This window comes from Austrofundulus limnaeus, unplaced genomic scaffold (assembly GCF_001266775.1).
Source record: "Austrofundulus limnaeus strain Quisiro unplaced genomic scaffold, Austrofundulus_limnaeus-1.0 Scaffold941, whole genome shotgun sequence".
Taxonomy (NCBI): domain Eukaryota; kingdom Metazoa; phylum Chordata; class Actinopteri; order Cyprinodontiformes; family Rivulidae; genus Austrofundulus; species Austrofundulus limnaeus.
In genome coordinates this window covers 76,407-90,397 of record NW_013953343.1, presented here as the reverse complement: position 1 = coordinate 90,397, position 13,991 = coordinate 76,407, and the positions used below count along the sequence as shown (strand labels likewise).

Sequence of the window (13,991 nt, the reverse complement as noted above, 5' to 3'; positions counted from 1 at the left end):
GTGTTATAGCCTAAAATGGCTACCCGACCCTCCACATCATCATCATCATCATCATCACCATCATCACCATCCCTCCCAGCGGCAGTAGCAGCACCGCAGAAGCCCATCCCCTAGCGGTCCGTCCGGGTGAGTGCAGCCTGCGTGTGCGCATGGGCGGAGTAGACGGCGGCCGCTGCGCGCTGGTTTTATTCTAGGAGGAATTTCTTCTCTTTTTTTCTTCTTTTTTTTTTTTTTTTGAACGAAAATGGCGTCTGGTCAGGGAGGTGTGGGAGCTGTCACCGCGCTGCAAAGCCATCACGAGTACCCCGGCGGACCTCACTGGAGCCCGGCTGTCAGCCAGTACCAGCACCAGCAGCACCAGCAGCAGCAGCAGCACCACACCGCCCGCAGCCTAGACCGGGCTCTGGAGGATGCCGTCAGCTCGGGGATCCTGAACCTGAGCGGCAGAAAGCTGAGGGAGTACCCGGGGATGAGCTACGACTTGACGGACACCACACAAGCAGGTGGGTCGCTGTGCGTGTGCAGGTGGGGTGTGGGAGGGAGCCATTCAGAAAATGGGGTCCGTGAACGCAGCATGCTGCTCTCATTGTGCGTGGGTGTTTTATTTATTTATTTATTTATTTATTTATTTATTTATTTATTTATTTATTTATTTATTTATTTATTTACAGGAGACACGGGGCGCACTATATTTAAAGGGATCATGGGGCGGGCTGAGTGTAATCCCCGCTCACAGTGGGCCAGACGTGGACACCGCCGCGTGGTGTTTGACCGTGGGGCTGCTGTGATCGTGGGCAGTTCTGAAGCTCCTCTCTGGAGACGCATGAATGAGACAGCAGGCGCACCCAAGCACGCGCTCTGCACAAGAGAGCATCATAGGATTTGGCACTCATATATAGACATGAATGAATAGTAAAAAAAAATAAAAGCTCTCTGAGTTTTACAGAAATATTCTCCTTTTAATAATAATTTTACAGACAAAAGATGCACCTATCCCTATAGGCCTTTTTGTTTGACACATTATTATCTGTCCAGAATGATTTATGTATATATTTTTTATCTGATTTGGTTTTATGTGCAGGCTGAGCTCTTCTTTGGACTTGTGTTAATAGATCTTTTCTAAGGGTGATCTTACACTGCAGTCAGGTCAGTCAGTAGGTCAGTCACGTTCCTTCAAAGGCTGCTCTGATACATACTAAGTTTTATGTCCATTCAAGCAGGCATGCTGAATTTACATGACATATGACCATGTATAAAATAAAGGGCTGTGCAAAATTAGGAAAACAAGCATCATTGTCTCCAACAGCATCTATCATCTAAAACCTGGTTCACACACGTGCCATTTTTCAGCCGTCATAACCAGTGCATGATCAAGAAGAATCTTGACAATTACCCGTGTCACACTGCAACATTGATTAGATACTGATTTATTTTTCCTGCAGGAGAATCTAAGATGTCACAAAGATGCGACAGAGATCAACAGTAAAAATAACTTAAGCTCGGATGTTGAAGCTCTAATTATTATATTCTGATGCTAAAGGGAGAGGGAGGAACAAAAAGAGATGTAGCTGTTCCACTTTCCCACATCCTTTAGGCTGATATTTGTAGGATGTCTGATGAGTTGTCCTCTGGCATCRAACGACCACAAACTGCTGATTCAAACTTCTGACCAAAGATTTATAATGAAAGATTTTGTCTTGGATAGCCAAACGTTGTGCCATGAGAAACTAGCTTAAATCACATGTAGGTGTTCAAGGTTGTGGTCAGAGATTCAAAATTGCGAGACAATACGCAAACTATCACTTGGAATCACACTGTTTTGTGCAAACTCCAAATCACCGAGAGTTCGTTTCTACTAATAAACACAGCCGTAACTGAGAATAGTTACAAACGTTTTCTGATCTGAAAAGAAGATGTGGTGCACCAATTTTCTAACACGAAAAAAAAAAGATTTGCAACTAGAAAAAGAATTACATATCCTTATTTTGAATCATTTTTTTAAAAAACTTGCCCATAAATGTTAGTGGAATTCCATTTAATTGCCACATACGTTATGTGTTGGTGATTTAATGCACTCCTGGATAGTGCAGTGAGGATTATATTGTGCATCTAGAAACAAACACAAAGCAGTTGTGAGATGTGTCCTTTTGTTGAAACATGTGTTGTTAATAAAAGCACAACTGGTTTTTATTATCAGTCACTGTCAGCTGCTATCACGAGCATCATGAAGATGCTGAATGTCAGGGTGGCCTCCTCTGACGTGTCCCGTGCCACATGGTAGCACTTCATCATGTGCAGCCTGACAGGTCTGCACTGGAGCTCGCAACCCGGGGGGTGTTTGTTCAGGCAGGTTTACTTGTTTAATTGTTAAAGAAAACAAATTCAAACACACACAGCATCGGTCAGAAGGCTAAGGAGAATCCATCTCCTGATAACCTCTTTTGGATCARCTTTAAATGGGACAAATTACTCAAAATCCACTCTTTTAGCTGTTAAATTCATTTTGTTTTGTACCTGGATTTAAAGAGACAGTCTAAAAGCGAGTTGATCTGAGGAGGAATTCAGAGTTCCACTTTATGCAGACCCCAACTGAATGATTTAAATGTGAAAAAGAAGGATTTAAAAGCCACTTGAAATGTTGTGGTTAAATGTTGGTCATTTGTTGCTAATAACTGGTTGTAATATGAGGTGACAAGTCATGGTTTAGAATAAATGCTGACATATCTGAATGAGTTCTACCCTGTGGTAATAATCAGCTCTCTATCAGCATCAAAAATGTCCATCTGATATTTTGAAGGCATACAAACTATACAGTTTATATCAGACATATACTGAAATATATATTGATTTTGGACCTGTTATCCATAGCTTTTAGTCAGGAACTAATCCTGCCACAAAGAAAGCTTCTGTGTTTTCACTTTCTCTTCACACCTGCTTTTTTGTAGATTGAACAAAAGGGAGTTTGTCAAAGGGAAGTCACACTTTCAGTCGTGGCAGAACTCCACCTCACAGCAACGATTTGTGTGTGGGTCACAGTCTCTGCTACACATGTAACAAACTGCCTAAAAGTCCATGTCGCAAACAGGTTTTACTTTTCTGTGGCGCAACGGAGCTAACATAAGGATATATTTTTTGAGTTGGAGCAGCTTTGGTTTCCATGGTGCACCTGAAAACACACAGCCTCTCGAGTCAACAGTAATTTCATGCCCAAACATGCAGCTTTTATGAGTTTAAAGAGCTCAAATTGATAATGACAGAACCTCATGCAGTAATAAAGCTGTGTCTGGGGATTAGTTATTTTAATTTAACTGAGTAACCATTGCTGGTTTAAATAAAATATAAGGGTTCACGCGCTAATAGCGTCCAATGAGTGACCTCCATTTGTCAACCAATCAACAAAAAAACAGAGAAGCTTGCTAACACTTAGGCGTTTGTTTGTCCTTTTGTGGCTCTTCTTCTCCAACCACTTTGCTTCCTCATGACAAAAATGCTCCCAACTCTCTGCAGTACTGCTTTCACCTTGTGAACTGGGACAGAGGAGCAGAACACCAACCCGAGCAGATGTTCAGGTTCATTTCCCAGCATGCCCCTGCTTGCAATTACCTTCCCCTGAGGATGACACATGCTGTATATCAGAGCTGCTTCTAAGTACTTTGTTGTTATATTGTCAGGCTGTTTCACCTTCAGAGCAAAAGTGTAAAAAAGGCTGCTCAGAAACAAATGGCTAAACTTGATTTGGAAATTTTGGCTTATTAAAGAAAATGTTTTTGCAGTCTGAGGCATGTTTAAGATGGTAAATACACGTCCTGTGTTTGATTTGCCGCGACTTGAACAAAGTAAATCTCACACATTCCTTAGAAGTGTAACACTTGACTGGAAAGCTCTCCTCGAGGACAAAAGTCAGGCTGGAATTCTTTGATTTAATAATCAACCAGTGTAAATAGTTCGTCTGTGCATTACCAAACAAGAAGCAAAAAGGCAGACTCATTGCACAACACTCCTAGGTGGAACAATATCTTTACTGTGGTATTATTTTACAGTATTGTCAATATTAAAGACTATAAACTTATTTTAAGATTTTTATCTATCATTTACACTTTATAAATCCAGTTTTTCTCCACAGTGACAAGTGTTCATGCATGTTGCCAATCCCCCTTGCATGCAAAAGTTTTAATCCAAAGATTAAAAACGGCAGTGACAGTCATCTTGAATCCTTTGACAAGGTTGACTCAAATGGTCAACGTCAAAGTCTTATACAGAGATTATTTACAACCTGTTAGCGTTCAGAACATGTGCTGCAAATAACTCCCAGTTACCACCACACCAAAGTTTAGCTCAGTGTCTGTAAAACTGACAGAGTTGTAGCCTTTTTTCATGTTTCCTGTGGTTGATTAACTGTGGCGATCATCTTAAATCAGGTTCATTTCAAACAGCAATCAGTTGCAGGTGTAAATCCAACGATTACTTTTCAAGATTTTTAGTAAAATTCTTAAAATGGTTCATGAGATATTTAGCTTACAAACACACGAGCTTAGGTTTTTACTCTTATTATTAGGACAGCATATTGATTTCCATTTATTTCTGTAGCATAATCCTGACCCTCATTGCAACTAATCAGTATTTGCTTAACCCGTGTCAATTATCCCTAAACCCCAATCTAAATTGAGGTTCCATTGTATTAGGACTAGGCTTTGGGCCATATAACAACTAACAAATAGGTAATTATGCTAGAAAAGATCCTCAAATATACATAGGTGTAGGTGTACATAATAATAATAAGTTTTGAAACATAAAGCTCATTTTGCTGATTGGGTTTTTACTGTTAAGCTCTGTATTAAGTGACTGACTGAGGCTTGTGTTGGTTTTGCTCCTTTTTTTCTCACCAGTGTTGGATTTCACTTCTGTCCACAACTTCAGAGACTCTTTTCCAAACTATTTTAAGCTCGAGAACCCAACAAAAGATTTCTGAGCAGTATTTTATGTCTGCTGTGCTGCGTTGTTTGTGGACATCAGTTTTAGTCAGAATGAAGCTTTTTTCATGAAAGGTGGTGAGTGAAATACCTTCCTTCAAGGAATTGTAGGGTTTTCTTTTACAAAGCATGTCTATCAGAGGATGTGTGTGTGTGCTCAATATGAACCCAGTTAATGTCTGACTGAGATAACAAGCACCTTCAGACAACAGTCACCTCCCCCCGAAAGGAAGCTAAACACAAACAGCTGATCCAGACCTTCCTGCCAAGCCTCACTCAGAACTGTCAGCATGGTTCAAACAGTAGGTGGGTTGATTTTGTAATCCTCGAAGATCCACCAACAACAACCTTTGTCTACAAATAGGCAAAAAGGACGTCTGGTTGAGGGGAACAGCTTGACTTCAGGCTGGTGAACATGTCTGCCAGATATTGTGGTCACTTCTGCTACACAGTGTGCCTGATTAACTCACTTCATCATGTTTTTGTCCTGTTTTTTTCCTCATTTGAATGAAGCTGAACCCAGTGGAATATGATGTACACACTTTCCTTTGCATTTATTGTGTGAATTCTATGAAGCACTATTGAGATGGTACATTTTTCTGTCTTTTTTTCATGTGTCAGCACATATCTCATGTTACCATTTTTGTGTTATTTAAACAATTTATGTATCAAAACGTTCAGCTCATTCCGGCTGACATTTTGGTATTTCAGCAATTTATACTTATTGAGATATTCAGCCCTTTGAAGCTGACTTCAACATCTTTAAAATCCTTCAAAATAGTTAAACCTTTCCACCACCACTGTTCACCTTTTGTTCTTGTTCTGCTTTATTTAACTTCTTTGTGYTAATTTTAACATTTTCTAGTGTTTTTCTTCTCTTTTTAGTTGTTCTGCTAATTTAAACTATTTTTGTGTTTTGTATTATTTCTGCTATTTTAAGCTTTTTGCATTTTTTCAGCTGTTTTCTGCAATTTAAGTAACTTTTTATATATTTTCAGCTAATTTTAGTTTTTCTCAGCTTAATGCCTTTTTGTGATAATTCCAACTTCTTACTGCCTAATTTAGCAAATATGCACTCTTCCTTTGATTTTGTGCATTTTAGCTACTCTTCTGCTCATTCCTTCTTCTTTTTTTGGCTACTTTTCATTTTTTTCTGCAGAAGATGCCAATTCTAGTTACATTTGTTTTAACATAGTTAATAATATTTCCTGCTCACTTGATAGCATCTCCCACTCCTAGACTGATATTTGCTCCATATCTCAGCTGTATCTCTGTTAGTGTCGATCTTTCTGCGTCACAGGAAGACAAGGCATTGTGTGCACTTGCAACAYAAATGAATAAATTGCTCATAAAGTGCATGAGGGCACAGCCCAGAGAGGATCCTTGATGGAGAGCTCGTCTGCCCGGCAGGCCTGGTCCTGTGGGAGCTGCAGGCAGCCAGCAGGTGGATTAAAAAACCCGCTGTGGCCTGCAGATGGTGCACGGGTCTGGGACAGGAGGAGGGAGGAAAAGCAGAGAGATGGACAAAGAACTCTCTACACCACCCCCGGCCACACACACACATATAAACACACACACACTCACACACACTCATTTGTCTATCATCAACACTCATGACTCCACCGCTACTGAAGAATCCCCAGTTGTGAGGAAAGGGGGGTTGATGAGGGGGGAGTCATCTGGATACAGCTGGGTTACACCATCCATCCTCAGGGAGAGGCAGAATTTGCTGTTAATGGAGAGTGAAAATACCCCGTGACCTCAGATTTAGTCTTTCCTCGTGTGGTAATTTGTGTTTCCTTTAACCTTTTGACTTCTTTTCCCTCTGTGCTGCTGACTGTTTCAGGCGTCGATTCTCACTTCTGCTTACTGATGGCTGTCAGAGCTCAGGCCGCAAATACAGACGAAGGGCCTGTTGGCGTTTGTTTGATGCTGTTAACWCTAAATCTCTAGGAGTGCAGAAAATTTGAATGTAGTTTCTCCTGGTTAGATATGTTTATGTTCTGTTTGGGTCTTTTTTCAATCTGTTCAGTGGGTCAGACTCTGGCTCTAACATTTAAGGCTGGATGGACACGCCTTGACATCTTTTAATTAATTAGTTGTTAAAAAGTTTCTGTGTCGCTATACAGTAACCCCCCCATCCTGGAAATTTAATGGGGGCGGGGTGTGAAGTGCCTCGTTTGGATTTAAAGGGGCAATATCATGTAAAATCAACTTTTTTGAGTTTTATATCATGTTATAATGTTATACTCTCATAAAAAACATGCCCAAAGCCTTGCTTTGACTTATTCATGCATGTTTGAGAAATCCTGCAGCRTTTTTAGGAAGCCATGCTGAGGAGCAAAATGACAGGTGGGGACCAGAAACGCCCCTGGGACATGTCTTTAAGCCGAACTTCCTCATGGCGGAGCACCCCACCCGCCCTCTCCACGCACCCTGCCCGTGACTCCTGCAGGCTCTGTGAAAAACCAAAAGTGAAACTTAAACTGTCTTCTGATCTCCAAACATCAGTTTTCACTCAGTGAAGCTCTTTTCAGATTAAAAAAAATATTTGAGGAAATGTATTTTCAGATGCCAAGTAAACTGCATCATGGCAGCCCCACCCCCTCCACCCCCGCAAGCACGAACCCCTCCACACTGAAATGAGCAAAACAGAAGCGGAAGGTGTTTMTTAAAGAGACAGAGGCCAATTTCAAGGCGTTTGGAAGAGGAAGTGATGAGAAGATAAGTTTATTTTCTATTTAAACATAAAAACAGCATTTTAATAACAGCCKAAGGTGACGTAGATACTTTATTATGGTTTAGTATTTTAATGTATGCCCGAGAAACACATAATATTGGCCCTTTAAAGAGACAGCATCAAAATGAATTGATCAGAGACACCCCTCAGAAAGAAGGTGAAAGAGGGGCTTGTGGAGTTACAATAAGGAGGAGTTCAGACCAAAGCATTGTAGTTCCACTTTATCTAGACCCCAACTGAATAATTTGATCCTCTCATGGTTCACAAGATATTTTGATAACAGACAGTCAACTCCAAAAGTTGGTCAGCTGTAGTTAGTCAGCTGATGATTACTTTCTAAACGTTTCATTAAAATCAGTGATTCATGAGATATTTTGCTAACAGTGCTGCGACACCAACACAGACACAGAAAAAAMCCCCATTATTGCTCTACTTTTATATTTGGGTAATAAAAATACATTTTTCCTTTGAGTCAGCAAGTAGGTTAAAGGTGTCCTCGTATAAATTCTTAATGGAGTGATCGAACTGCACGTTTTCTGATCCATCAACAGGAACCACTCTCCCCTCAACAACATGTCCATGTTTGCTTTCAGTCAAGCCTGTGCAGCCTAATTGTTTAATAAAAAGTGGTAGTGACACGTAATTGCTTGCATTAAGGTGATGGAGGTGAAACTATCTTTGCTTTTCCAGTAGAAAGGAAAGGATGGAGCACTTCAATGAGGTACGACATAATAATTGAAAGCTCTGTGTTTATCTTAGGCTGTGCAGCTCCTCAGAGAGGCCTCTAATTATCTTGTCAACCAAGGATAATTCAGAAAACAAGATTCTTCACACACACACACACACACACACACACACACACACACACACACACACACATTTCCAGCCACTGATTCAATCAGCGTCAGATTACAAGTAAGGTGTAACGTCTCTTCATTGGTTTCCATCTACAGGACGCCAGTTTTCAGTTTTGGTCAATCCTGCAGGGTTTGTTAAACACATAGCATCAAATAGATTTTTTGTACTCACATTTGTGTTCAAGGAAATATCTTGGCTAAGAGACTTGGCAACCTTGAGGAATGACATGCTGCAAATGATTAGAAAAAATCTGGGTGACTGATTGTGGGATTTAATATTTAAAGTGGTGAGCTTCCTGTTGATAGTAATATTCATCAAGTTACTAATCAAGCCAAACCTCCAGGCTTTTTACTGTCTGTCTTAAACAACCCTGTTATGTTTGTGTTAGCCTTAAAGACGTGATTGGTATAGACACTGCTTGTCCTGATGAGTCTGAGCAGGGCTTTTGGTTTGTACACTTTCTTTTATGCTTTTAAAATGGTGGGTGTGTACGCTTATCGCACACAAGCATGTTATTGGTATTGATCCTCCACCTGCACAAAAAAGATTATAGAGATATCAGCAGCAGATTATCTCTGTGCTTTCACCCTAATGCAAGCCAAAGGTACAACAGCTTGTAAATGTTGCATGAGATCAGCTAACCTTAGAATGAAGGTCTAGCGAACATTTATTCTGCATTTCACTAGTTCTATTTTTATCTATTTGGAGTTTGACTTGGGCCAAACAGGTTAGTTGAGAGTGATGTTTTGTGCAAACTCATTGCAACATTGTGAGAGCTAGACCAATCTGTTAGCACTCATATGTGTTGTCGATGACTATCATCTGCTACTGCATTCAATTTGAGTTTAATATTGGTAGAACCGACTTGGTTATAGCCATTTTTGTGTTTTCTGATGTTAATAAACTGTGGCAGTCACGTTAAATTGGGTGGGTAAAAATCTGCCAGTTAGATGCACATTTAAGAGAGTTTTGTTAACTGGTTTATGAGATATTTTTGCCAACATAGACTCCAATCACACAGCTCACACACAGCAGCAAAAACACTTATGCCCAGTTTTTATTGGTGTCCAGATACCAGCATTTTTATAAATGCGTATTTGTACAAAATGCCCCGATACCCAGAACCAATACCAGAATTGATACTGGGATAGTAGCACTGATCCTCCAATAAATGTATTTCAGTTTACATTTTGAGTGAAAGTTTAGTCAGATCCATGTTTAGGACATTTGTACAAGTTGAAAGAATATCTTATTTATAATTTTTATTATTATTATTTTATTATTTATAATTTTTTTGATTTTAAACACTACAACAGTATATATGCTGTAGATTTCATGTGATCCAGTCAGAGGGGCTGTAGGCCTATAAGGAAGCAAAGCCACCATGTCCTAAATAAAATGAATATATTTTTAATGTCATTGTGTAATGTTTAGGTTCTAGAGTACTTGGTGAGTACCCAAACTGAAGTACTCGTACTTAGTTTGAATAAAACTAGTGTTGGTACATCCTTACTGGTTTTTAATTTTGGGCGATAATAGTTTAAAAAATAAAAAATAAATATAACAAATACAAAGTCCTTGTAAATATGATGCTTTAGGTTCAAGTGTCAAACTATGTTCTCCTTCTTCCATTCACATAGACTTGATGGTGATTAAGTTGCTCCATTTGCACCATTAGACAGGCACCTTTGCAAAGAAAATCAATATTATTCCTCATGTCAGTAACAAACTTGTGGTGGGTCCAATGGTAGGCCATCATCTCATAAACCAAACCACAACTGGGCCAGCTGTGGCATGCCATCTTAAAAACAGTGCCATCATTGCCAGACTTGGCTCATATCCAGTAGACCAGTGTTTCCCAACACTCAAGGCTAAAACATGCAGGGTAGTGTGCCTTGAGGACCAGGAGTTACGTGGATATACCATCTAGCTGCAGGTAAATGCTCCCTACTGGTGTAAAAAAGCAGAACACACACATAGGAAGCAATCACAAATGTGGACCGGCTGAACTGTACAATAAAAGCTGTTTTGTTTATCTTTGAGTAAAGTCTCTCTACTTTGTCAGGACTGAATTGTTTAAGCAGAGAGCTTCAAACGGACACTAAAAGCACACWCCACAATTACATGACAGTTGGCAGCCTGTAAAAATCACTTGGCCGTACAAATCCACCCATCTTTAAAAAAAAAAAAAAAAAGCAACAAGATATAGTGTTTGCAAGTAATTGTTAAGCAAAAGAAAAAGAATGTGGGAAGAGCTCAAACACCACTCCAAGGTTATGGTTAATGGTTAAGAAATTGCCAGAAGCACTCAGACATTGGGAGCTTTGATCCTCCAGTGTAATTTTAGACTATTGTTCGACGGAAGAGACGTTACCCACGTCTCTGACAGTATTGATCGTGATCTCTCATGCCTGAATCAGTCACAGTGGATCAGGTTTTACTGGCACGTAACATTTTCGTGTTTCTGTTTCGCACCCCTGCAGATCTATCAAAGAATCATTTGACAGAAATCCCCCCAGAACTGTGTCTGTTCGCCCCCCTGGAGTCTCTCAACCTCTACCACAACTGCATCAAATGCATCCCAGAAGCCATCATCAATCTACAGATGCTGACCTATCTTGACATCAGGTGAGCCATCGCTACCAGTATAGTTAAAGTTATGCTGCTAGGTTTCATTTTATATTGTACATTCAGTCTTTTTTTTTGCGTTTACATTGTTATGTCTCTGTGGAAGTTCTTGTTCCACTTTTTGCTGCACAAACAACCCAAACAAGCTCACATGAAAGGGAGAAGCTTCCTCTTTTGCTGAAACTCAATTCCCAGTTGCCTCTTTATGCAGTTTTTAAATGTAGGTCACTGTTTTATCTTCCCCCCTTACAGCCGAAATCTTCTGACAGTTTTGCCAAAATACCTGTTCAGCCTCCCCCTCAAAGTCCTGCTCGTGAGCAACAACAAGCTCGTCTCCGTTCCCGATGAGATTGGAAAGGCCAAAGAGCTGATGGAGCTGGTGAGCAGCGCGCAAGCATCGGTGCACGTGACTTTCTGTGTGCACTTTATKTTTGCAGCCGGAGTAACCTCGTCTCTTCTTTACCCACCGCTGCCAGGATGTGAGCTGCAACGAGATCCAGGTCCTGCCAGCTCAGGTGGGGAGGCTCCAAGCCTTACGGGAGCTTAACGTCAGGAAGAACTGTCTTCACATGTTGCCTGAGGGTCAGTTCAGGCCTCATGATTCTCCTTCTCTTTTTTTCATTTTTTATTTTTAGTTTGGATTGCTCTTTGACAGCTTCCCCATCAGGGGTTTCATCTGACAGTTTTGGCAAAGATGCTCATCCTCTCATAGTCAGAAAAAGACAGAACTGGAGCAGYTTGTTTTACGTTCTCAGTTATGTTTTATTCACAAGCATTGCGTGATGTTTAAACATTAGCTACACTTCAAGTTTATTTTTAAAAGCCTGACAGAAGTCAGATAAATCTGMTAAGTATATTTTATTGGGCAAAGCTAAAACCACATGCAGATGCATTTTCTCATTCTGTGCATACAACAGAAGACTAAATAAAACAATCTGATTAAATTCAATTCAGTTCTTTGATATAGCCTCAATTCACAATAAAAATTTTCTCATGGAAATTTACAACAAAAATAAGTACATTCAAGTAAGATTAAGATCCAATTACAGTCAATTTAAATTCAATTAAAAACACGTACAATAGTTTGCCTTCAGACCCAGGCCTGAGATCTCAACGGGTCTTGCCTGGTTAAATAACTGTAAAAGACAAACAAACAAAAAAACTGTACAATCACACACAACACATCATGCAATGCGAATGAGTAAGGMTAACTAAGGAAATTATATATACAGTATATTAGGAACTCATTGGCGCCCCACTAAATGTAATTGTGAAACCTTACAGTTGAACGCATGGAAAAGTCAGATTTTTATTTGGTGCCTGACAAAATTAAGCAAAAATAATGGTGTTGCTCCAGAAAATGTTTTTAACTTTCAAAGTTTGTTCAGCTGCATAAATAATCCATTTTAATGTATCATTTTGTCTCATAATTTTCTAGAAATAAGACCTGCTTGTCATAAATTATTGGGTTACTTCAATTAGAAAAGATCTTTACTTTAACAAAAGCTAATTTTCACTGTAAAATGTTTGAAATTTTGGCTATTTCTGCATGAATTTGGCCTAAAACCTTGTCAGGGTTTGTTCACATGTTTCAGAGGTAGATAATAAAAACTTTATCAAAAATTTAGGACATATCAGCTGCACCTTCATCTTCTTAAATTTGTTTAACCTATGTCATTTGCTTAATTTGAAGCACTAYGTTACATTGTGCTGTTTAATGCATAGTTTTTTTCCTCCTCATCCTTTATAGAGCTGGCTGATCTGCCCCTCATTCGACTTGACTTCTCCTGCAATAAGATCACAGAGATTCCTCCTGCTTTTAGGAAACTCAGGCAACTTCAGACCATCGTCTTAGATAACAACCCTATGCAGTCTCCACCTGCACAGGTTTGTACATTCAGTAGTTTTGTGAGTCTTCCTCATGTCCTTATATCAAATGTGAATATAACATGGTCACGTTCAAATGAAACCTGAAACAACGGCACCACCTAGTGGATGTTAGGGCACATTTCTTTCAGCAGCCAGAACACATCTGAGAAGCCTCGTGTGTTTTTGTGTCACAGATTTGCTTGAAGGGCAAAGTGCACATATTCAAATACTTGAACATCCAAGCTTGTAGAGTGGACAAGAAACCAGACACGCTGGATCTGCCCACCCTCAGCAAACGCTGCCTTCCACAGCCTCTCACCGATAGGTAATGACAGATCGTTTCCATCCCCGTGAGGCGATGCGTGCTTCACTCACTCATCACTTCTGCACAGTCTAAGTCCTTGTTTTTATTTGGGTTATGAATTCCTTTTGTTCCTGCATATTTTCCAGCAYGGAAGATTTCTATCCAAGCAAGAACCATGGGCCTGACTCTGGAATTGGTAGTGACAATGGAGACAAGAGGCTGTCAACAACAGAGGTCAGAGTTCAAAGGCAGCACTAACAAATGACCACGAGTCAAACACATTTATGACTGTAAATCTTGTTTTTATTTTCTTAGATAGACGTTTAGGCAATGTTCAGTTGCAACAGCTGCAAAGACTATAGCTTTTCATTTCTGTATTCATGTATTTGGAAGAAACTTCCAGCAAAACTAAAACTAAGATGGGTGGCCAGAAAGACACACAGACAAACAAGTAGTTTGCTCTGTAAACCTGCCAAGAGAACGAAGAAAATGCAAAAATGTTGGTGACAATAATTTTTTTTTACTCTCATTGGGCCTCATGCAAGAACCGTTCGTACGCACAGATTTGTTTTTAAATTGTGCGTACGAGTGATTTAGGAGAATTTGTGGCATTCACCAATGT

At 39.9% G+C, this 13,991-nt stretch overlaps 1 protein-coding gene across 2 annotated transcripts in view; it reads left to right on the top strand.

Moving 5' to 3' along the window:
* Window positions 1-92: 92 nt before the first annotated feature.
* lrch2 (leucine-rich repeats and calponin homology (CH) domain containing 2) overlaps window positions 93-13,991 on the top strand; it is a 38,894-nt gene continuing 24,995 nt past the window's right edge. Inside the window, exons 1-7 of one of the 2 annotated variants that reach the window (XM_014029690.1) lie at window positions 93-503; window positions 11,052-11,196; window positions 11,449-11,575; window positions 11,673-11,778; window positions 12,947-13,083; window positions 13,260-13,390; window positions 13,516-13,603. In XM_014029690.1, the coding sequence (XP_013885144.1) occupies window positions 245-503; window positions 11,052-11,196; window positions 11,449-11,575; window positions 11,673-11,778; window positions 12,947-13,083; window positions 13,260-13,390; window positions 13,516-13,603 (993 nt within the window). In that variant the 5' untranslated portion in view covers window positions 93-244. The remainder of the gene's footprint in view (window positions 504-11,051; window positions 11,197-11,448; window positions 11,576-11,672; window positions 11,779-12,946; window positions 13,084-13,259; window positions 13,391-13,515; window positions 13,604-13,991) is intronic. The other variant, XM_014029689.1, reaches the window with a different exon arrangement.